Genomic DNA, 25514 nt, shown 5'->3' on the forward strand with positions numbered 1-25514 from the left:
GCCGCTGATTTGCTCAGCTCGGGGCAGGAGTGTCCTTGCTGTCCTGGGCCCTCCCGGCGTATGCCTGCCCCCGGGGGCGGCCGGATCCTGGGCTGTGTCCCGGTGCCCTGTCCTCTGGGGCCTGCGCTGTTGGATTCGGCTCCTGGCCGCACAGCCCCCTCCCTGCGGAGCCACCGCCCAAGCCCTGCCGCGCTGCTCCCGGAGCCATGCAGCTCCCTCTGCACGGAGCCTCTTCCTCTGCCCGAGCCCCTCTGAGCTGCTCCCGGGCCCTGCAGCCCCGTCCAACGGAGCCGCCGCCTGAGTCCCTCCGAGCAGCCCTTAGGGAGCTCGGCGCACTCTCCCCAGGGCGCAGGTGTCTATTAGTGTCCCCGGAAGCCTGAGGGCATCCCCGCCCCCATGGGGTCCTGCTCTAACTCCCTGCGGGCGCCTTTCTGCCCGGGAAGGTTGGTGCAGCTCCTGCTTCTCCGGGACGGGGCTCTCCTGTCCTGGGGACACTCGCCCCGGCCTTAGCCCGGCTCCTCGCGGGGCCCCTCCCCCTTGGAGGCCTTTTGTTCCTTTATTTCTTTTTTCTCCCCGTCTTCCTACCTTGATAGAAGTGCGAACTCTTCTCACTGTAGCATTCCAGCTGTTCTCTCTTTAAATCTCAGGCCGAATTCATAGATTTTCAGGATAATTTGAAGGTTATCTAGGTAATTTGGTGGGGACAGGTGATTTGGAGACCCTACTCTTCCGCCATCTTGCCCCTCCCTCCTAATATCTAATTCTTCTTTGTTTTTGTTTTTTGTGAAAAAAATCTTAAATGTGTACTGAATATTTTATTATTTATAATTGAAAAGAAATTTCTAACCTGCCTCTGGTTTCCTTTTAACTGAAATGTTTTTCAGTTGTATTTTCCTAAGTTAGACAGCTGTACAACGTGATCCTGGAACATGGATTAATACTCTATATTTTTTCTGTTTATGAAAGTAATTAATAGAAATGTTGAATTAAAATGTAAGAGAGAAGACTGGATGGGTCATTTTTAGTTTTGAAGCATTTCCTTATTCCTCCTCTTATGATATGTCAACCAACATAATGGCATATTCCTGTTCTCCAGTTTCAGCACTTTGTGGTTGAGTGCCACCTGTAAGGAAGGAGAGTGTGCATGCAGTATTGGTAAACTAGGCAAGCTCCAAGAACACTGTTGCCTGGCCTCGGTACTAGGAGTGAGGGGATGGACTCATTGTAGGGTTGCAAGCTCAGAAATCTACCACAATATTTCTTTTTCCTTGGTTGGTGAAGATGAGGGCTCAAAGGGTCTCACACATTTCCCTTAATATTCCAGCCTTGATGCAGGATAAGTGACTTTAAGGCCATCATGATCCCGTACCAGCTTCGCTTTTCAGCTTCATTCCTCTCAACTACCCTCCATGAATCCTCCTTTTCATCCATTCAACATTTTTCCCTTCTGAATGTAATCTGCTTGTTTACTTCGATGCACTTCTGCCAACTATTGCTTCACCTGTGCTACTCTCTTTTCCTTCTTGAACCAATCTCTGCTCACCACTTATTCCTCCTGTCCATACCTCTGCTGTCTTGTTATATGTATACTTAGCTCTAGTATACCACCAGTATGCCACTTGTCACTTTATATTATGCTTCATTATTTGTCTGTCTCTCTGAACTCACTCCTTTCATCTTGCCTTCCCAGCCTAGTTTAGAGTTAACCACTGTGGCTTAAATCACCTGTGGATTCAAAAGCAAGAAAGCCCTGGTGATCAGTAACTTTGAAATTAGCCATTAGTCAAATACTTTAATATGATATATACTGTCATGTTAAAGGAAAATCTAAGTTCTTGTCCAGGAAATATTCTCTATATGTGTATGTGTATAGGAAAACACACAGTTTTAATTAGCTGAATACATATCTTAGCTCACCCAGTCTTGTATTGCGACTGTATTAGAATCTTCTTTACCATGGTGCCAAATCCTAGGACATGTTCAAAGTTGAAATGAAACTGCCATGTTACAGACATGGCTGATGCTTTGGAGACCTGAGGGCTCCCAGAGTAATGATATCCAAATGGGGCAGTTGCTTGCCTAGCACTGCAGTGTGTATTTGTATTTGTTACTTTTCTTCCTAGTTTGAGGTCATTCACATTCACAAATGTCTAACTCCTCATGTGTTTGCTGACTGGGGTTTTCATCAGCAGCACTTTAATCGTGCTGACAGATTCCAAACCTCCTCCTATACTGATATACTGAACATGAATTTTGTCAATCGCCTTGCCTGACCCCTCATGGTTCATTCTTTGTTCTCTGAAGCTCTCATCCTTCATATATGTATGCATTTCTTTTAAATTTACATTTGTAAAATTTCCAGCTTTTCCTACCATCGACTTTTATGATGTTTACTGCTTTTGTACTTCCTGTGCACCTAACTCCCTTGGTGAGTTGATAAGGTTAATGTTTCTCAAGCAAGTGTGCACTAAGGGCAGCCCTGTAAACACATAAGAGGCATCATGAACAAGGTAGTGGCTGATATAGTAATATTCCATATAGTGATCTCTACTGCTGCTGGTGGCACTTGAAGTTGACATACTCATGCTGTCAAGTCAGTTTTGTTGGAGAGTTTTAAAAGTAAGTTGAAAGTTTATAAGAAAACATATAAGATTGTTATCACGTGATCTTCGTTTTGTTTTGTATATTGGTAATTTTTCATTTTCAAACACATTTTTTTTTTGTAATTTGGGCAGAAAAAGTATTTTAAAGAGACATGGAGTGTCAAGGTGTGATGGATTAGATTACCAAATAATCCTCCATTTGCAAAAGAACCAGAAATAATTGATAAAACAATCAACCTTGGATGCCTGGGTAGCTCAGTCGGTTAAGCCTTTGGCTCAGATCCTGGTATGGAGCTCCACACTAGGCTCCTTCCTCAGGGGAGAGTCTGCTTCTCCTTCTCCCTTTGCCTCCCCCCAACCCTTGGTTTGTGCTCTCTGGCTCTCTCTGTTAAGTAAGTAAAAATAACTTAAAACAAAAGAACATCAACAACAAAAATCAACCTTCCACACTCATGGAGGGGCAAAGCCATATCAAATGTTTGTCCCTGCCTACAGTCCTGATCAGCTGGCTGCAGCTCTCTGTGAGCTCTGAGACCTCCCTGCTTTTTTTTTTTTTTTTTATAAATTTTTATTTGATAGTCACAGAGAGAGAGAGAGAGAGAGAGAGAGAGGCAGAGACACAGGCAGAGGGAGAAGCAGGCTCCATACACTGGGAGCCCAACGTGGGATTCGATCCCAGGTCTCCAGGATTGCGCCCTGGGCCAAAGGCAGGCGCCAAACCGCTGCGCCACCCAGGGATCCCGACCTCCCTGCTTTGATAGCTGTGTTTACACAGTACGGCTATAGCATCATCAGCCACGTGGCGTTGTTTTGAGAATTAAAACATTGTGTGGAGCACTCAGAGCAGTGTTTGCATGGAGAGAATGTTTGTGCTTATTGTGATATAATCCTGAAGAATAGGTAGAAGGTTGATAGTTGAGCTAATCCAGGGGGGATTCAGAGAGAAACAACCTCACAACCTCACGTTGGTAGAGGAGATCTCCTGCTGTGGCTGTTTGGGGTAAATATGCTGGGAAATAGGGAACTTCATAGGATCCCACAGACACACAGAGCTGACCATAACAGGCAAAGGACGAGAGGGCTTGCTACCTGGGTCTGGGCTGGAATGGGGAAAGGGGATAGGTAATAAGAGAAAGTCATCCTAACAGTTCTTAACCATAGGACTGCCGTCACATGTGTGTCTTATGCTAAGTCAGAAATTTAAAGTCAAAGTGGGTCTCAGGCATCTAGCAGAAACAATTACAAAATCTTTTGAACCCACTCTAAAGTGGAATCTGCTTTACTACTGGAAAATAGACTCTGACTAAAGTCCTGGCCTAGATGTCCCTTATCAGTTGTTTGGGGTTTTTGGTTTTCAAAGATTTTACCTATTTATTTGAGAGAGAGATAGAGGGCACGAGTGGGGGGAGAGGGAAAAGAAAAGGGAGAGAGAGAAGCAGACTCTCCCTGAGTGGGGAGCTCAATGCAGGGTTTGATCCAGGACCCCGAGATCAAGACCTGAGCTGAAGTCAAATGCTAAACCCAGTAAACCACCCAGGCACCACCCACCTCACCCTTTCATCCCCGCTTTTTTCAGTTTTCTGACTGATTTTGGCTTCTGTTTCTACTTGGGTGAAATATGAGAATTTGCCAGAAAAGATTGGGATTTCTAACTTAGGGGCTCAGGAATGGATTTTTGGCATTTCAAATACCCTAAAATGACATGTGGTGATATGTTGAGTTCATCCCTAGTGGACCAAATTTTTATTTCTAATTCTTCAACTATAATTTTATGATTTATAATTATATAGAAAGGTTGAAAGATCCAGATACTCATCTGTAGCATGTTTACCCAACTACAAAGGTGACCGCACCTACAAGTTTGAAAATTGACAATATTCAGATTAAAGCCCTGCCATGGCTCTAATTTTCTCTAATCTGAACTGTCTGGAAAACTCTTTATAAATCATCAATTCAGCAAGTGCAGTACAGTAATGAGCTGCTAAGCATCTCTTTGAAATTAAAGACAGTTTAGACCTTGATCCCTATCTCTGTAATGTCTGAGTGCCTTGAGGGTTAGATTAGGAGTATATTTCAGGCAATGTTACAGCAATTTATTTTTTTAGACAATCTGTCTATATTAATATTATAATTGATTTAGTAATGGATTAAATATTTAAATATAGAGATGGAAGAGATAGAAATTGCTGCCTTACTTACAGATTATTCTTGGCGTTTGACAGTTATTTAACCCATTTAACCTATTTCAAAATATTTTAGTTATTTTAAAGAATAAAATGTATACATATAAGCATAATTAAGCATAATTAAGTAATCTCAGAAATGAAAATCTGACAAAATTTGATTACTTTCCCAAGCGGTTTTCTCTGTTTCACATTCCTTTGGTTAAAATGCTCATGTTTATGATGTAGTTGCATGCTGAATCAGTCTGAAGCACATCTTCCCACAACTGGAACTACCCACTGATTTCACTTCATTAGAGATTTTTGTTTTCTTCTGGGATTGCTTGATAGTTCCTGTGATATTTTCTGAAGTTTAGCCTTTGTCATTCAGTCATTGTAAGTGCTACTAGTGTACGAACTGGTTCCTGGGCACTTTGCATTTGTTCCTCTAACAAAAGGACATTTTTTAGAATTTAAAAATGTTTCACTTACCTTTGGTAGGTAGTTGTTTTAGGGGAGAATTATGCCCTTTAGTCTCTGGCATACTGTAATTCCCTCCTTTCTAACAGAATTGGTATAGATCTGCCAGTCATCATTTTATTTCTTTTATTTTAAGGATTAGTGGATATGTTGACCAAATATAATAGTGATGCCTTTTATTGATTCAAACTTTACAAATATTATCTAAGTACTAAGTTAGATAACAATTGGGACACCTGGGTGGCTCAGTGGTTGAGCATCTGCCTTTGGCTCAGGGCATGATCCCAGAGCCATGGGGTAGAGTCCCACATCGGGCTCCCTGCATGGAGCCTGCTTCTCCCTCTGCCTGTCTCTCTCTCTCTCTCTCTCTCTCTCTGTTCCTCTCATGAATAAATAAATAAAATCTTTAGAAATCAATCAATAAGATAACAATTTTATTTTAAATATTGAAAGCACCCATTTGTTTATTTTACCAGATGGTAATGAGTACATGACTTTTAATGGTGGCAACCAGAAACCTTGTTCTGGTCTTTCCTTGGCTGTTAATAGCTATGTGGCGCTGGAGAACAAAGTCATGTAATCTCTCTGAGGCTTATCATGTTCTCATTAGTAGTCCTAAATTTTCTTTCAAACCCTAAAGTTTCATTCAAACTTGAATATTATGAATATGTAATAGAGGATACTATGTAGTCTAGTCCCTTGCCCCATGTTAGCCTTTCATTGAAAAGCAAAACATTGAAGTATAGGAACATCCTTCATCAACAGTGTTTCCCCTATGTAAAAATTTCCCTGCCAGTTTTAAAAAACAATTGCCGTTTTATGACTGACTGTTGCATGTCATGCTCCAAATGTTATTAATTTTTACATAGTGATCTCTTTCTTCTCTTTGTTCCATCAAATCTTATTTGCTTGAGGTAATATTACACTTTCATAATAAGCACAGTTGTATTTTTGTCTGTTTAAGCAATAAAACAACAACTTCAGCAGATTACTAAGTAGATTGGCTAGGAATGTCTGTTGATAGGTCACAGCCTGTTTTCCTGCATTATGTGGACATAAAACATTAAATGTTGTTGGCACTCAGATTTAATGGATATTTTATCTAGCACTCAGCTGAGTAATAATTGTCAGGCATTCTCAGTTTAGCTTGATTTCTCTGTCAGTAAATTCCATTGGAAGCTCCAATGGTGTTGACTTTTATTGCAGAATGGGAGATAAAAATAAAAAAACACCTTGCTTTTGTTATGCTACTGGCTTCATAAATGTTTGATTGAATTAGAGGGAAAAATGCTAACTTTTAACTTATATGATTGCTTTCTGTACTTTTTAGAATCAGTGGCTGGCATGAAGTCTTATGATGAGGCATCTGAGTGTGCTATAAGCATTGGGATTGTAAAATGATAGTCAAGACTTTGATTCTTTTGAAATCGTGTGTTTTGTTACTCTTAAAGTCTGATAGAAACATCTGAGGATTATCTTTTGGTACTACATAATTGTGGTACGTTCCATTCTTTTTTTTTTTTTTTTTTTTGGTACGTTCCATTCTTTAGAAAAATATTGTATTAGGTTGAAATGTTTGAAATTGTCAATATTTTATTTTTTATCTACAGAAACTGTAACTTCACACAACTTAATGTATTATTCTACATTTCCTTACACTTGTACACAACCCCCTTTCCCTGGAGACAGAGATGTCTTAACCCTGTAGGCCACTCGATTATCCCATATTTTGTACCATATTTTCTGAATTTTTATTGCCACCTTTTGTTTGATTGTAAAGCTAATTATGACGATCAAGAATAAGTATGCAAAATTTACAGAGTTTACATAGACTAAAATTTAATTTTATGATTACTTGGTGGTCTTCATTTTCTTTCTTTTGCCTCTGATTGTTGAAAACTTAGTCCTGAGCTGGCAGTGTTCTTTCTGCAGGCTGATATTTAGGGACCGTTGTCCTGCTTTTAGGAGGGGAGTTTTCATTGCTGGGGGTTGGGAGTGATAGCTTAAGTGACATGTGAGTGAGTGATCAGGAAGTGGCCCACTCTGTCGTCATTTCAATTCTGTATAGTGTTGTGGGTTTTGTTTTGTTTTTCTTATATCTTTTCTGCTTATGTTTTCATTTTGGGGAAACATTGTCAAGATTGGACCATGTAGTGATTTTGCCATGCTAATAAAAAGGAGAAAAGGTTTGCTATAATAGGTGAACATGTTTGAATATTACTCAAGTATTTCCGTAATTGTTAATATCTTTTCTTGAGGAAATATACTTTATAATGACTGTAAGTAAGTTTGCCTAGGGATCTAGAGTAAGAATCTTCTTGGGAGACAACAGTGAGTACAGAGGCCCCCAAGAGGCACTGAATGTGGCATGTTGGAAGAGCAGCAAGAAGCATAGCTGATAGGATTACGTGGTGGCTTTAATTGTGGAGGCAGAATAAACATTTGCCACCTTGTCATCTTGTTATTTCTGTGCCTTCTCTCCAAGTAGTCAGGGTGCCTGTTTCCCTAGTAGTTGGCATCATAGCCACTCCACATGAAGTTCTTATTTGTCTCCTAAGCAACTGTTTTGTTTAAAATGCCAAGCAGTTCTGCAGTGCTTGGGTCAAAATGTCTCAGGATCTTGCTGCCTTTATGTAGATGACCAGGGCTGACTTTTAGCTAAGGGGAGCTTTTGTTTTGCATGTAAATTGCAACATGCTAGTGGTTCTTTGCTTTGAGATCTTGTTCAGCCAGTTTTTGACTTTGTATTATAGATGCTTTTAATAAAATAGTTTAGGAAATTGGAGATTTCTCTCATGGGAAATTTTGAACTCTTTGAAGGTAAAGGACTATTTGTTTTTATTGCTAATTTTCAGCATCTGTCCTATTAGCTAGCACACTGTGAGTTTCATAGGCTCAATTTTTGACCTGTCTTTGTTTTGTTTTGTTTTAAAGATTTTATTTATTTATTACTGAGAGAGACACACACACAGGGAGAGAGAGAGAGAGAGGCAGAGACACAGGCAGAGGGAGAAGCAGGCTTCACGCAGGGAGCTGGACGTGGAACTCGATCCCGGGTCTCCAGGATCAAGCCCTGGGCTGAAGGCGGCGCTAAACTGCTGAGCCACCCAGGCTGGCCCTTTGACTATTCTTTGATATGATGCTCAGAAAATTCTCCTTGTGCTACCATGTTGTCAGCTAGTTTTCCAAAAGTAGGGCAGTTTTCCTTTAGGAGTTTTCTTGTTCCCGTCCTGACCACAATGTGAGAACTGACCATGCCGTACTCTTCCTGTTGTATACATTTCTGGCAATTGTTATATATAATTCTTGAAGATAGATTATTCTGTTGAGAAAACTGAGCTCAGAGACTTTAAATCACTTGTCCAGGGCCACGAGGCTGATAATTGGTAGATAACAGGCTTTAAATCCTGTCTTGTTTCTAAGTTTATACTCTTTCTACTTTATCATGTTAGGAACCCCTGGTAACAGCCCCAGTCCTGAGAGAAGAAGCTGAAGTGAACACATATAAAGATGTATTTCTAAGAACTGGCCATCTGTTGGCAAAATAGACCATTCAAAGTAGTTCCTGTTGCTGTCTCTGTGTTTTGTAAGAATGTGTACATAGGTGAAATATAAGCTAACATCCTCTAACAAGTTTAAGTAATATTGATAATTATGGTAAAGTTCTCCATGAAACCCACCTCCTCACAGGTACTATAAGTATCAGGGCATTTTTGTGTAATAGGAATTTTAAAGGAGTGTGCTTTGGAATGTTTCTTTCTTTTTACAGATTTATTTATTTGAGAGAATGGGGGCGGGGGGGGGCGGTGGTGAGGAGCAAAAGGAGGGAGAGATTCTTAAGCAGTCTCTGCCCGGAGCACAGAGCCGGATACCAGGCTCAATCCCACGACCCCAAGACCACAACCTGAGCTGAAACCAAAAGTCAGATGCTCAACTGACTGCTTCACCCAGGTGCCCCTATTTCTGTTGTTTAAAACAGTGTATTGAACGAGTTGGAATGTATCCTTTGAAATGTTTTGACATCTCTATTATTGTAATGTTAAGCATAAAGAATAAAACTATGTCAATCCATTTAGTTTAAGAAGTGCTTTAGAACTGGGGTACCTGGGTGGTTCATTTGGATAAGCATCTGACTGTTCGTTTCAGCTCAGGTCATAATCTCAGGGTCTTGAGATCAAGCCCCATATGAAGCTCTGCACTCAACAGGGAATCTACTTGAGTTTCTCTCCATCTTGCTCTGCCCTTCCCCCTGTTCTCTCTCTCTCTCTCTCAAATAAATAAATATTTTTTTTTAAATGCTTTAGAACTAAAACAGAATTCTCTGTTATCCATGATCACATTAGCATTTTAGGGGATTTCATTTTTCCTTGGTATATAATTTAATTTTTCCTCTATGTCAATACTTCCCAGTAAAACCATACCTAAAAGTCCTATAAATTTTTTTTGTATTTTTTTTAAGATTTTATGTATTTATTTGAGAGAGAAAATGTGTGAGTGAGAACACACAAGCAGGGGGAGCAGCAGAGGGAGAGGGAGAAGCAGATTGCCTGCTGAGCAGGGAGCCTGACATGAGGCTTGATCCCAGGACCCCAGGACTATGACCCGAATCAAAGGCAGACACTTAGCAGACTGAGCCACCCAGGTGCTCCTCTTTTGTACCTTTGAACACAGCTTTACAAACCTTTGAAACTCAGTGATTCATAAAATCATTGAAATTCAGTTTGTGTACAGATTATTAAGTAGTCTGTATAGGAACAATAAACTACCCAAGTTTGAATTTATTTGTTTGAGCAGTTCATTTATGCCCTCGCTCTTCTCCCCTCATCCTCCTCCCCCACAATTTCTTCCAGGATATTTGAAAAAATATATAATGCCTCCCAGACTGAGATTTAGCTCAAGTACCTGAAAGTTAACAGATGCTATTGTGCTCTTCATAGCAGAGAATAATGCTCGAGCAGCCAAAACACATCACTGGAACATAACCCCAGCCACAAAATGGTTGTGGTGATTGGTAAAGGGAAAATCATACTATAGTAGAGTAGATGGCTTTTCCCATCTGCTGGATTCCATTAGTAAGTCCTGGCAACAGCCCTTCATTCAATAATGGCCCAAATGTTTTTCTGTTGAGAAATCTACTCGCACTTACTAAGCGAAATTTGTCAAAAAGACTTTACAGAGGAGTGAATAAATCTGACATAAGTCTGCTTTTAAACTGTTTTCCCCAATTCATAGGAGCTACCTAATATTATTCTGACTGCAGGTTTTTTTTTTTAACTTTAAAGATTGCATATTTTTATAATTACAAAAACTTAGAGATTCCCTTTCCTTTATTCCACATTTTTAAATATATTTTTATAGAATTGACATTCCCTCTCTATATAATTTTGCACCTGTTTTAAATTTATTAATGCAGTATTCATATTCACTTACTATTATATATGTATTCATATTTATTATATTTCAGTAATGCTCTTTAAAAGCATCTTTTCTAGGGGCACTTGGGTGGCTCAGTTGGTTAAGAGTCCAAGTCTTGATCTCAGCTCAGGTCTTGATCTCAGGGCTGTAAGTTCAAGCCCCGCACTAGAAACTGAATTTCATGGAGCCTACTTAAAAACCAAACCAAAACAAAACCCCATAAAACATCTTTTCTAATGCTGGCATAATAATGGCCATGCCATAATTTATTTATATATTTCTAAATGAGCACTTTTAGGGGGATACTTTTGTAAAGGACATTAATCTTTTTATCATGAATAATATTTAGTGATGTTTTTGAATGACTAGGAGAATAAGGGCATTTTTCCCCCTGAAAATATAGATCTTTATATTCTATATATATATATATTCTATATATATATATATAGAAATGTTTATATAATAAGAGGTAATTGAATGCCTGTGTAGATTAGTTCTTCCTCTTCCAATCTGCCTTGTCATGTTAAAAGTTTAATATTTAGGGCATATATTTTAGGTAATTTTCTGGATGAAAATTTTGCAGATGATGTTTGCAAAGACTCTGCTGCAGACCCCATAGATTAATGCTGGAGACCCAGAAGGGAAGGAATCATTGTCTGTTGAAACACTAGGTCTTACATAGTAATGGGTAGCAGCATTATGGCTGGTATCTCATGTAACCTATTGTTTGTTCTCTTTAGGTAAGAGTCTATTTTCTTGGTTTGTGTTTATTTCCCTTTTTCATTTGTTTTGTTTCATAACTTCACATATAAGTGAAATCATATGGTATTTTCTTTCTCTGACTTATTTACCATTATATTCTCTAGGTCTATCTGTGTCATTGCAAATGACAAGATTTCATTCTTTTTTATGACTGAGTAATATTTCATTATATATACCACAACGTCTTTATCCATTCATCTATCCTTGGACACTTGGCCTTCTTCCATATTTGGCTATTGTAAATAATGCTGCAATAAACATAGGGGTGCATATATCTTTTGAATTAGTGTTTTGTATTCTTTGGGTAAATACCTAGTAGTGGAATTATTGAATCATGTGATAATTCTGTTTATAATTTTTTGAAAAATCTACTATACTGTTTTCCACAGTGATTGCACCAGTTTGCATCCCACCAACAGTGCACAAGGGTTCCTTTTTCCACATCCTCACCAACACTTGCTTCTTGTGTTTGCTTTTAGCCATTCCGACAGATATGAGGTGATAGCTCGTACTTTTTATTAGCATTTCCCCGATGATGAGTGATGTTGAGAATCTTTTCATGTGTTTGTTGGCCATCTTGGATATCTTCCTTAGAGAAATGTCTGCTCATGTCTTCTGCCTAGTTTTTAATTGGATTATTTGTGTTTTGGGTGTTGAGTTTATAAATTCTTTATATATTTTGGATACTAACTCATTATCAGATGTGTCATTTGTAGATAATTCTTCCATTCAATAAATTGTTTTTGAGTTTTGTTGATTGTTTCTTTTGCTGTGTAGAAGCTTTTTGTTTTGATGTAGTTCCAATAGTTTATTTTTGCTTTTGTTTCCCTTGCCTCAGCACACCTATCTAGAAAAATGTTGCTATGGCCAATGTCAGAGAAATTACTACCTGTGCTCTCTTCTAGGATTTTTATGATTTTTTATAATTTTTAGGAACTTTGTCCATTTTGCATTAATGGCTTTTATGGAGGCTTGATTGTTCACATGGTTGAATAAATCATCATTATTTGGCAATTTAACTCAATCCCCAGCCCCTCTCCCTTCCACTGAGGCCAGAGGTGGGGCTGAAGTGCCAACCCTCTAATCATGCCTTGGGCTCTCTGGTAACCTGCACCTATCCTGAAGCTGTCTAAGGGGCCCCCAGCTACCAGTCTGATTAGCATACAAAGGATACTTTTCTAGGAGTCTTCGAAGTTCTAGTGTCAAGAGCTAAGAACTGAGACCGAATATTTCACACAATGGTGCTCTTCTCACCCATATCACTCAGGAAATTCCTAGGGTTTTAGAAGCTCTCTGCCAGGAACTGGATCAAAGATTAAATATGTTTCTTTTTTTTTTTTTTATCACAATATCACACAAAGTATGATTTGAATAGCAAACATGGAGGAATATTTTGGAGGTGCATTTAAGATACATTGATGAAGGATGGGGTGAGTTGTAAGCAGACTGTCTATGAGGGGCTGCTTATTTTGATTTTATCTAAGTGGCAGAAGTGTGGTTGCTTCTTAGTGCTGTCACATATATAAATCCAATACTGTTGGTTTACCTCTTAATTCTTTCTAAGCACTATTCTTGGGTTCTGTGTGCATATCTATTTGTACTAGTTTTCTCCAAGAGCTTTTATGTTTGCTAGAAATATTCAGACTTAGAGGCAATGTTTGATTTTTTTATGTATAAGTAAAAAAAAAATTTATTTTTAAATTTTTAAAAAGATTTTAAGTAATCACTATACACAACCTGGAGATCAAACTGATGACCCCAAGATCAACACTCATACTCTCTACTGACTAAGCCAGCCAGGAGCTGCTAATTTTTAATTTTGTAAGTTTTTATTTTAATTCCAGTTAGTTAACATACCATCTTATATTAGTTTCATGTGTACAGTATAGCGATTCAGTATTTCCATACATCACCAGATGCTTATCACAAAAGTACATTCTTTAATCCCTATCACTTATTTCACCCATCTTTTCTGGGAACCATAATTTTTTTTCTCTATAGTTAATATGTCTGTTTTTTAGTTTGCCTATCTCTCTTTTTTCCCCTTTGTTCCTTTGTTTCTTAAATTCCACATGAATGAAATCATATGGTATTTGTCTTTCTCTGATTTATTTTGCTTAGCATAATACACTTCATCCACATTGTTGCAAATGGCAAGATTTCATTCTTTTTAATGGCTGAGTAATATTCCATTGTAGATATATACCACAACTTCTTTATTCATCAGTTGATGGGCATTTGGGTTCTTTCCATAATATGGCTGTTATTGATAATATTGCTATAAGCATTGGGATACATGACATGTGTCCCTTCAAATCAGTATTTTTATATCATTTGGGTAAATACCTAATAGTGTGATTGCTGGATCATAGAGTAGTTCTATTTTTAACCTTTTGGGGAACCCCCATATTGTTTCCCAGAGTGGCTGGACCAATTTGCATTCTCCACAGTAGTACATGAGAGTTCCTTTTTCTCCACATCCTTGCTGTTTCTTGTGTTTTTTATTTTAGTCATTCTGACAAGTGTGAGATACCTCAATGTAGTTTTGATTTGCATTTCCCTGATGGTAAGTGGTGATGAACATCCTTTCGTGTGCCTGTTGGCCATCTGGATGTCTTCTTTAGAGAAATATATGTCATGTCTTCTGCCCATTTTTTAATTTGGATTATTTGTGTTTTAGGTGTTGAGTTTCATATGTTCTTTATATATTTTGGGTACTAATCCTTTATCACATATGTCATTTGCAAATATCTTTTCCCATTTTGTAGATTGCCTTTTAGTTTTGTTGATCATTTTCTTTGCTGTGCAAAAGCTTTTTATTTTGACATAGTACCAAGAATGTGTTTTTGCTTCTGTTTCCTTTTCCTTAAGGACCTATCTAGGAACAGGTTGCTATGGCTAATGTCAGAGAAATTACTGCCTGTGTGCTAGTCTAGGATTTTTATGGTTTCAGGTCTCACATTAACGAATTTAATCCATTTCAAATTTATGTTTGTGTATGGTGTAAGAAAGTGGTCTGGTTTCATTTTTTTTACATGTTGCTGTCCAGTTTTCCCAGCACCATTTGTTGAAGAGACTGCCTTTTCCCATTGGATATTCCTTCCTGCTTTGTCAAACATTAAGTAACTGTATAATCATGGCTTTATTTCTGGGTTTTCTATTCTGTTCTATTAGTCTCTGTGTTTTTGTGCAAGTACCATACTGTTTGGATTACTACAGCTTTGTAATATAACTTGAAGTCCGGAATTGTGATGTCTCCAACTTTTCTTCTTTTCTTTTCCTTTCTTTTTTTAAAAAATATTTTATATATTTATTCATGAGAGACACACACACAGAGAAAGAGAGAGAGAGAGAGAGAGAGAGAGAGAGGCAGAAACACAGGCAGAGGGAGAAGCAGGCTCCATGCAGGCAGCCTGATGTGGGACTCGATCCCAGGTCTCCAGGATTAGGCCCTGGGCGGAAGGCGGACTAAACCGCTGAGCCACCTGGGCTGCCTTGTTTGTCTTTTTCAAGATTGCTTTGACCATTTGGGGTCTTTGGTGGTTTCTTTTTTCTTTTTTTTTTTTTTAAAGATTTATTTATTTATGATAGACATAGAGAGAGAGAGAGAGAGAGGCAGAGACACAGGCAGAGGGAGAAGCAGGCTCCACACCAGGAGCCCGACGCGGGACTCGATCCTGGGACTCCAGGATCGCGCCCTGGGCCAAAGGCAGGCGCCAAACCGCTGAGCCACCCAGGGATCCCCTCTTTGGTGGTTTCATACACATTTTGGATTTGTTTATTCTTTTCTGTGAAAAATGCTGTTGATATTTTGATAGGGATTGCATTAAGGGTGTAGATTGCTTTGGGTAGTATAGACAATTTAACAATATTTGTTCTTCCAATCCATAAGCATGAAATGTCTTTCCATTTCTTTATGTCATCTTCAATTTCTTACCTCAATATTTTCTAGTTTTCAGAGTATATAGGTCTATCACCTCTTTTAGTTAGGTTTATTCCTACGTATCTAATTATTTTTGGTGTAATTGTAAATGGCATTGTTTTCTTAATTCCTCTTTCTGTTGCTTCATTATTAGTGTATAGAAATGCAACAGATTTCTGTACATTTATTTTTGTATCCTCTGATTCTGTAGAATTTATTTATAAGTTCTAAATGTTTTTTGGTGAAGTCTTTTGGGCTTTCTATATAGAGTATCATATCATCTACCAGTAGTGAAAGTTTGACTTCTTCCTTGCTGATTTGGGTGACTTTTATTTCTTTTTGTTGTCCAATTGCTGTGGCTAGGACTTCCAATACTATGTTGAATAAACGTGGTGAGAGTGGATATCCTTGTCTTGTTCCTGACCTTAGGGAAAAGGCTCTCCATTTTCCCCCATTGAGAACGATGTTAGTTGTGGGTTTTTCATAGACGCCTTTTATTATGTTGAGGTATATTTCCTCTAAACCTACTTTGTTGAAAGTTTGTATCATGAATGGATGTTGTGCTTTGGCAAATGCTTTTCCTGTGTCTGTTGAAATGATCATATGGTTCTTATTCTTTCTTTTACTGATGTGATGTATCACGTTGAAAGATTTATGCATATTGAACCATCCTGGCAACCCAGAAATAAATCCCACTTGATTGTGGTGAATGATTTTTAAATGTATTGTTAGATCTTGTTTGCTAGTGTTTTGTTGGAAATTTTTGCATCCATGTTCATCAGAGATACTGGCCTATAGTTCTCTTTTTTTCTGGTGTCTTTATCTGGTTTGGGTATTAAGGTAATGCTGGCTTCTTAGAATTAATTTGGAAGTTTTCCTCCCTCTTCTATTTTTGGGATTCTTTGAAAAGAATAGGTATTAACTTTGAGAAGAATAAATATTAAATGTTTGGCAGAATTTGGCTGTGAAGCCATCTGGTCTTGGACTTTTGTTGGGAGTTTTTTGACTACTGATTTAACTTCTTTGCTGGTTATTGATCTATTCAAATTTTCTTTTCTTCCCATTTCAGTTTTGGTAGTTTATATGTTTTTAGGAATTTATCCATTTCTTCTTGGTTTCAAATTTGTTGGCATATAGTTGCTCATAATGTGTTCTTACAATTGTTTATATTTTTGTGGTGGTGTTACTTTTCTTTCATTTGTGTGTTTTTTTTAAATTTGGGTCTTTTCTCTTTTTTTCTTAATAAGTCTGGCTAGAGATTTATCAATTTTAATTTTTTTTAAGTCAGCTTCTGGTTTCATTTATCTGTTCTATTGTATTTTTAGTTTTATATCATTTATTTCTACTGTAATCTATTATTTCCTTCCTTCTGCTGGTTTTAGGTTTTGTTTGTTGTTCTTTTTCTAGGTTCTTTTAGGTATAAAGTTGGGTTGTTTATTTGACATTCTTATTACTTCTTGAGGTAGGCCTGTATTGTTATAAAAATCCTTAGACCTGTTTTTGCTGTGTTCCTTATGTTTTGGACTGTTTAATTTGTTTCCACGTACTGTTTTATTTCTCCTTTTATTACCTCATTGAATTAACCCCTATTTATTTGTCATCTTTTCAGATTTTTTTTTTACTGTGGTTGATTTCTATTTTCATAGTGTTGTGATCAGAAAAGACATGTGGTATGACTTCAGTCTTTTTGACTTTCTTGAGATTTGTTTTGTAGCCTAAAATGAGATCTAGTCTGGAGAACGTTCCATGTGCACTTGAAAAGAAGATATATTCTTCTGTTTTAGGATGGAATGTTCTGAATATGTCTGTTAAGTCCATTTGGTCCAGTCTGTCATTCAAAGCCACTGCTTCATTGTTGATTTTCTGTTTAGATGATCTGTCCATTGATGTAAGTGCAGTGTTAATGTCCCCTATTATTATTGTATTATTATTAATTAGTTCCTTTGTGTTTGTTATGAACTGTTTTTATGTATTTGGGTGCTCCCCCATGTTGGGTGCATAAATTTTTACAATTGTTTTATCTTCTTGTTGGATTGTCTCCTTTATTATGGTATAATGTCCTTCTTTGTCCCTTGTTACAGTCTTTATTTTAAAGTCTATTTTGTCTAGTATAAGTTATTGCAACTCTTGCCAGAAAGAATCTTTTTAATACTATTAAAAACTGTTTCAGTGTATTGTGTGCATGATCTAGGAGCTTGGTATTTTGCCTTTGGACAAGTTCTTTTATCATGTAATTCAACTTACTGTTTTTGTGGCAACTAAAAAATTTCAGAGCAGCTCTTTTTTAATGTCTTTTAAAAATTTTATTTAAATTCAATTAATTAACTTATAATTAATTAACATATAATGTATTATTGGTTTCAGAGGTAGAAGTCAGTGATTCACCAGTCTTATATAATACCCAGTATTCATTACATCACATTTCAGAACAACTCTTGAAGTCAGTAACATTTTCAACAAGTTACTTCACTGTATTTATCCAAGGTAGTATGTGTTTTCCCTGTTCCCCCATGGTAGTAGAGGTTGTTAGGGAGCTGGCCATCCAGGCCACCTAAGCCATTGCTTACATTTACTCAGGACAAAGCTCCTAAGAACATTGTGTCTAGAGCTGTGTTATAAACTGCTTCTGTGAATTCTGTACAATAGCTTATGTAAATTTAAGAAGCTACTGTATGTTTAGGCTCATGGCTTTTCTTAGCAGTATTTCGCTCACTACAGAGTAATGGGAACGTTTTTGTGAGTTTAGATTGCCTTCATGAAGTAAGAGACTCACTAAGAAGAAAAATGAAGTGCTGGTGGCATAGAATTTGTTTTCTACTATAGCTAACAAATCTTTCAGACCTTAATGGAGGAACTGAGAGAAAAGGATGCCTTCTTCCAGTATTGACATGTTTTCTTTTTGTTTAAGCATCATATATCGATTAAGGAAAACAGTTTATGGAATTCTGACCTGGCTGTGAGAACAGAGCCTGCACCAGTTTTATTAGGGCTGTATTTGTTCAACAGTAACTCTATGATACTAATATTTTTGATGAATATCTATATCACTATGTATATGTTAATGATTATCAACCTTTTTGCTCTCAGGACCCCCCCCCCCCCCGTGTCCTTAAGTGTTTTGAGGACCCCAAAGAGGTTTTGTTTAATCTTGTCATGTCCTTTCTCTTCCTATTCTTTTTCCCTTCCCTTCCCATGGGTCTGGTTTTAAAGTATGTGAGGAATGTCCAGCCGCACACAGATATGTGTTTGGAAGGGGTACAATATTTTTATAACCTTTCAGATAATTATGGATCTTCTTCTTTGACACTACATCAAAATTTGGCATATGTTAGTTCTTAAAAAAGTAGTTGCAATGTGGAATCTGAAATCACATCAATGAACTCTTTGTACTTTATTGATAAAAATTCATTGGTCTGTCTTGCACTCTGAGTGAGTCTTTTACACATGCATGATTTTGGAACATCATGTGTTGGTAAACAGATCTGAGTTATATAGGTCTCTTTATATAATATTTAAATATTATATTTTATATCATCACTATTAGTACTATCAGAACCAGCTTTAAGTATTGGGAAGCTGTCAGGATTACAATAGTGGATACATGTTTTCCAGAATTTTAATTTTGACTCATAAACTTGAATTTAAAAAAAAAAAAAACAAAAAACAAAACAAAACAAAAAAAAACTTGAATTTACCACTATCAGCAAACACTCTGAATAGTTTTTTTTTTTTTTTTTAAATGACAGGCTTTCTTTTTTCACTTATGAAAATTCCTTCTAAGACCCTAATTTACCATAGTTTGTTAATTATTCTTTCAAGGAAAAATGGTGTTTCATGAAAGAGACAACTTATTCAACTTACAGTTCAACTAGTTGCACATATGCTTTTCCCCAAGACAAATATTGAACTTTATTGTGCAGCAGTACTTTATGCATATATCCCATATTTATCACAAATTTAACAAAATTATTGCCAGGGTGACATAGGCAAAAAACATCTTCATGTTATTTTGAAAGTAGTTTTGACTCTACAGACTTTGTGAAATGTGCTGTATGTGTCTGGAAGTCCACAGACCTTTGAGAATGGCTGTCACACTATTGGCCCTTCTTTTGTTCTTGTTAGGAATACAGTAACTGCTAGTAATGTTTTCACAGATTTCCTAAGCTTTATGCACTTATACCAAGGGATTTTTCATTTGTCTCACCCTCTCCTGAATCTATAGCAATCTATGGCATTCAGGATGAGACTCAGAGCTATGCACAATCTTCTGGTGGTTGCTATGCTGGTATAAAAAAGCTATGATTTTAGTAATAAAAACATTATTATTCATTAAATGCCTACAGTGTTCATGTCTTTTTTTTGTTTGATAATATCTACCCTTGCCTTTTTCTTTTACAAGGATGTTGTAAGAACTAATTTGATATTTATTAATTTAGAGGGAGGGGAGAAAAGGGGTGAGGAGAGGCAGAGAGAATCTTAAGCAGGCTGGAAAAATTCTATCCCGGGACCCCGGGATCAGGACCTGAGCCAAAGGACCTTAGCCGGTTCAGACTCTGAACCACTAAGCTACCCAGGCATCCCTGTTTTTGGTTTTCAAAGCTAAATTAAAATATGAATAATATCATATATTTAAGATTAAATGTACCCTATTTTCCTCCTGATAAAGTATTGTAGCACTTAATTGATGAACAGATCAAATGAAAATAAAATGATTAGATGGATTTTACATAACAGTATATACAGTTATGTCACTTGGGACTTTACAAAGAATTCCAGCACTTTCGAATATAAAAAGTTTTACAGTATTTCATTTTAATATTAAAAAGAAAAAAAAAAAACCTCTGAAGTAGGTGAAAAAGGAATTCTTACTATGTGAAAATCTATTTTACCCAAAGCCATATAGGCCTTCTGAATCAAAGGGTTTGAATTTTGAATTTAAAGCTAGGTCTCTGGACTAACAGTTCCCTGTACTTCGTGCTGCACGATTTTGCTGCCATGCTGCTTTTAACTAATGATATTACATCATTACAGTGCTCACTATGTATTCTGGCCCAGAGATTATCCAAACAAGATAAATACTTGTTGGAGCAGAGTGCAACCTCATCTTTGGGGAAGGACATCTGTTAGAGAAGGATTCTCTCCCAGGTCTGTTGAGAAAGTCTGAGAAAAGCTCCAGTTGAATCAGGCTATCCTAGGTCCAGTGCCACGGCTTGCATTACCCTCCTGCTCTCTGGCTTCCTTGTTAGGAATTGTCCTTCTCCTCTACTTCTTTTTTGTTGTTAAGCTTTTGAGAATTAAATAGTATTTCCTCTGTCCCTGAAAATATTTTGAGAACTCCTCAGGTTAACTTATGACCAACCAAAGGGGTAAGAGCATCATCTATCTTGTGTGTTTCAATCTTTTATAATAAAGCAAGTGATATGATAAATCTACTGTGGAAGAGGGAATAGCTATTCAAACTCCAAGGATTTCTTTTTGTTTAGATCCCATTTTTAGCGTGTATGTGGTAGATATTAGCCTGTGAGTTAAGGACTTAATGGTATTTCAAATTCCTGGTCAACTCTTCTCCTCTCATCTTTCATTTGTCAAATCTAAGTCTTCATAGGAAGTCTTCTGTTCTGTATTGGAGGGAGACTGAGGTGGAAACAGTGTATGTTTAGTGTCAGATTACTTCACTGCAAACAGAGGCTAAGGTATCTTACCTTTTGTTTTCAGATACTGCTTGGCTAAGTACTAAGCATTTTCCATTGTTAATAATAATGATAATAATAATAATGATAATAACACCACCACCACCAACATGGAAGCAGGAACATTCCCTTTCACTTCAGTTGGCATTTGATGTCTTTTGAGTTCTTTTCAGCTTCATTTAGCTCTTCTTATTTTTCCATCTAAGCAAATCTATTTTGACTTTTTAAAAATGGTTAAGTCAACAAGGCAAGGGCTGGCACACCCTGGTTCATAGAAGCCCCTGTGCTTGGGACTTGAGGACATTGCCCCCCAGTATTTATTTATAAGACTATGACAGCTAGTGATGAGGAGTTTTAGAATGTGTCACAGCTGAAGATGTTAAGTCCTAGATGTAGCTGTGATTGCTGCCACCTGCTGTGATATACTGTCCTTTGGTATAGGCATTAGGAATTTTTTCTCATAACCTGTTATGTCTTTCTGTATTTTTCTGGCTTTCTATAAAATTTTGTAAAGTCCTATTTTTGTGGAGTAATCTCTGCCTCATTCATGTTAACAGATATACATATTTAAGAGATTTGAGCCTCTGGGGGTGTTATATTGAGCAAATAAGATTTGAATAGGAATTCTTTTCCATATTCATATAATGGCGCTGTATTGCTTGGCATGTGATAGGTGCTCTGTAAATGTTATTGTCATGAATTCTCAAACCCAAAAGTTAATTAAATGAAGTTCGATTAATAAATATTTATTAAGCCATATATACAGTGTTAGGTGAGGAAACTGAAAATACTGGTAAGGCAGTTACTGGGCCAATGAATTTCTCTGGTAGCTGGAAGGTAATTTCACAGATACAAGCTATTTTCCCATGGGAGGTGTTTATGGTAGCAGTACAAATACAGAAGTAATGAAGTTGAAGGAGGGAGCAGTTTAGTTATTCCTGGCATGGATAGGGAGGCCATCAATAGGAGGCTCATTGTCTGGCCATCAGATCTGACCTTGCCCTTGAAGATGAAGAGGATGATAAGGACATTTTTTTTGTTGTTGTTCTGCTTCTCTCAGAATGTATTTGAAAGCTAAAATAAGTTTCCTGTCTGACATTAATATCAATGATACTTTGGAATGTTTGCTTCTTTTATAACCAGGTTGTTTTGGTTTTTCCCTCGGTCCCATGCTCACTGTGTTTTCATGCCTTGTTTTTCAAGAATTGCCTGAGGTTCCATCGATTGAGGAGGAAGTGGAAGAAACAGAGTCTTGGGCGAAGCCTTTGGTCCACCTTTGGCAGACGAAGTCCCCAAACTTTGTGGCTGAACAGGAGTATAATGCAACCATGGCCAAAATGGAGCCACACTGTGCCATCTGTGCTCTCCTTATGCCATACTACAAGGTAATAAGGGTGGAGGGGTTACTGTCACTGCTACACTTTCTGTATGGCTGTAAAAACACAGATGAATCATTGTAAGGTGTGTGTACACATGAAAAGGGAGATATCAATACTTATATAGCTACATGGCCATTGTAGAATAAGGAATAAAAGTTCTGGGTGCTACTTGAAAGACATTTCTCTGATATCATTTTAAAATAAATGGTTTATTTGTCAGTCTTGGTTCATGTCAGTCAAGGGGCAGTTCCAACCTTTTTCATCAAGAAACACAGAACTTAAAGCTTAATAATAGTAGAAGTTTTACAAAGAGAGAACTTAGACTTAGTCTCTGTTTTGTGTTTGAAAATATCACTCTGAATACTATGTCAGCTCTGGGCCAATGTTTAAAATGTCTGTCTTTATCTTACCACGTGGAACATGCATGAGGTATAGCAGGACTCAGTACAAACTGAATTGTTTAGTTCACCCTCATCAGCCAGCTATGCATAGTATTATTTTCAGTGTTATCCTTATGTAATACTGATGGCATTTTAGCTCACTGAGGGGGTCATTCTCTAACATTAACCCAGACAGTGATTTTTAGGAATCTAGTAAGGGTGGAACTTCGTGACCTATTTTAAGATAAAATATATTATAAAGTGTATTGATGTGAGCATTGTGTTCTGAGTTATATTCTCAATAATGGGACCAGAAGTATTTTATTTAAGATCGTTCTCTTTTAGAGCCCATGTAAAGTAAATGCTTTTTTGTTCAGACATTTCAGGGCATGAAATTATGTGATTTGCGACATTATCAGATCTTTGTAAACAGAGGAAATAAACTTAACACACTGTCTTTGATGTGACCCTTGTGAGTGACAAACTATTTTCTGTTTCATCATTGAAAGTCTGTGTTTCCTTGGAAAAGCTTAACTTTTTTATTGACTCTTATTTCTATATCATAATCTGCCTGTGTATTTCCCAAAAATTAAAAGAATTCTCACTAAAAGTATAAGATACAGGGGAATTTATTAATATAAGATCTCTGGAGATAAGATAGTTTATTAATTAGAGTTTCAATTAAGCACTGAGTGTTTTTCATATATTTTGGTGAGATGACAATTTTGTTTTGCATTATATATTCTAATTTAGTGACAATTGCCATTTTCCAGATCTTTCTGTCTTGATGTTTTAAAACTTTGTGGTGAGGTAAAACCTTCAAAAATTCTCTAAAAACTGTTACACAGATTAAAACTGAGGTATTTGAAAACACTCCTTCAAGTGTAACCAGGTGTAAAATTATTCAGTAAATGAAACCAGGTTGGCTAACCTGGTGTAAATAAAGAAACAAAAATTCCTCAGAAAAATTGATGCTTTCCCTGAATGTTTATGTAAGAGTATAGTTTTAGCAAGTTATCACTTTTTCATACAAGCAGATGTACAGAATGTCCTCCTGTTTCTACAGCTTAGCTTCTGGATGAGAGCCTGAAGAGGAACATTGATAAAAAGCTAATAGTTATATCAAGGAAAACAACAGGAAGAACAGAAGCTGGAAGTTAGTGCATGGAACAGCTGTTAGTGGATTTGAGTGACCAGAACAAATGATGAACTTTTTTTGCATATTTTTCACTCATGTGGGAATATTATGTTTTTCAGCCAGATAGCAGCAATGAAGAAAATGATTCTAGATGGGAGACAAAATTAGATGAAGTGGTTACTCCGGGAGGAAAGACTAAGCCCCTCATTCCAGAGATGTGTTTTATTTATAGTGAAGAAAATATAGAATATTCTCCGCCTAATGCCTTTCTGGAAGAGGATGGAACAAGTCTTCTGATTTCCTGTGCAAAGTGCTGCGTACGGGTTCATGCAAGTAAATGAATCTCTCATACATCAATCACTGGCTTTTCAGTGCTTCACATAATCTTTGTTTCTCACCCTTTTGTCCCCTGCCACATTGAACTATTGGCACTATTACATTGAACTATTGGCATTCTTAATGGTTAGATCATTCTTTTTCACATTTCTTCTGATGAAAGTATGAGTAAGTATAATAATCTCTTTTTCTACAGTTTTGTGCAGGATCGCTGGAGAGCAGTTTTGTGTGTTTGTTTTTTGTCCAGATGTTGGGTCGCTATGGGGCTCCTTTCACACACTTGAATTTTACTTAAGATATAGTTTGTAAAAACTTAATTTTAATCTCTGGTGTTGATTCATGATTATTTTTCTTTGTATTTTTAAAGAGAAGTGAATATTTGATGATTTGGGGAATTATTGTTAAATTTAATTATAGAGTTTAATTTTTATTCTTTGTAAGGGTAAGGAGATATCTCTTGCCTTCCATGGGAGAACAATCATTACAGTTGTTTTCCCCCAGGACTGAGATGATTAAGCTCCATACCTGTCACAATTTTATATTTTCACATCATGGGATAAGTGGCAAATATATTTTTTTTTTTATTGGCCTGCCATGTAAATCCTCTAAAATGTGAAAAAGGATCTGTCATATACTATAAGTCTATGTTAAAGCATTTTAATATTCCAGATCTTACCAAATCATATGTCATGTTAACATACTTATGTATGGTCTGTCTCTGTCAGTGTAGCATGAATGGTTATAATAATAGGTATTATCTTCTGTATACCCCAGAGAAACACCAGTCTTACCTTAGGGCTGAAATAGCCTCGCTATCATTTATTATTGATTAGATACTGTCAGCTTCCCCAAGAGATTTGAACATAATGTGTTTGAAATATAGCAACCTTTTTGTTGTACTTATATCAATCTGTAACACAGACATATATGCATTCAATCTACATTATTATAAGTATATAACAGCCAATGCATCATTTCACAAAAACTAGGATTTAATTTTGATTCCCAAATGTACAAGCTATACAATTTAGCTATAGTATTTCATAAACATGTGCTTGAACTAAACATTTTATTTTATTTTATTTTTCAAAGATTTTATTTATTTATTCATGAGAGACACACAAGAGAGGCAGAGACATAGGCAGAGGGAGAAGCAGGCTCCCTCAGGGGAGCCTGATGCAGGACTTGTTCCCAGGACCCCGAAATCATGACCTGAGCCAAAGGCAGACACTCAACCACTGAGCCAC

The 25514-nt window shown here is 37.0% G+C and overlaps 1 protein-coding gene across 8 annotated transcripts in view; it reads left to right on the top strand.

The window, feature by feature from the left end:
- The window catches only part of KDM4C (lysine demethylase 4C), a 410759-nt gene that overhangs the window by 237997 nt on the left and 147248 nt on the right, over nucleotides 1-25514 (top strand). For 7 of the 8 annotated variants that reach the window (XR_005366745.1, XM_038552332.1, XM_038552331.1 and 4 more), the window contains 2 exons: nucleotides 22238-22419; nucleotides 24051-24264. Coding sequence is in view for 7 of the 8 variants with exons in the window: in XM_038552332.1 (XP_038408260.1) it covers nucleotides 22238-22419; nucleotides 24051-24264 (396 nt within the window). In the remaining variant the exon portion in view is untranslated. Of the gene's footprint in view, nucleotides 1-22237; nucleotides 22420-23859; nucleotides 24005-24050; nucleotides 24265-25514 lie in introns of those variants that run through there. The other variant, XM_038552335.1, reaches the window with a different exon arrangement.

Source organism: Canis lupus, chromosome 11 (assembly GCF_011100685.1).
Source record: "Canis lupus familiaris isolate Mischka breed German Shepherd chromosome 11, alternate assembly UU_Cfam_GSD_1.0, whole genome shotgun sequence".
NCBI classification, from domain to species: domain Eukaryota; kingdom Metazoa; phylum Chordata; class Mammalia; order Carnivora; family Canidae; genus Canis; species Canis lupus.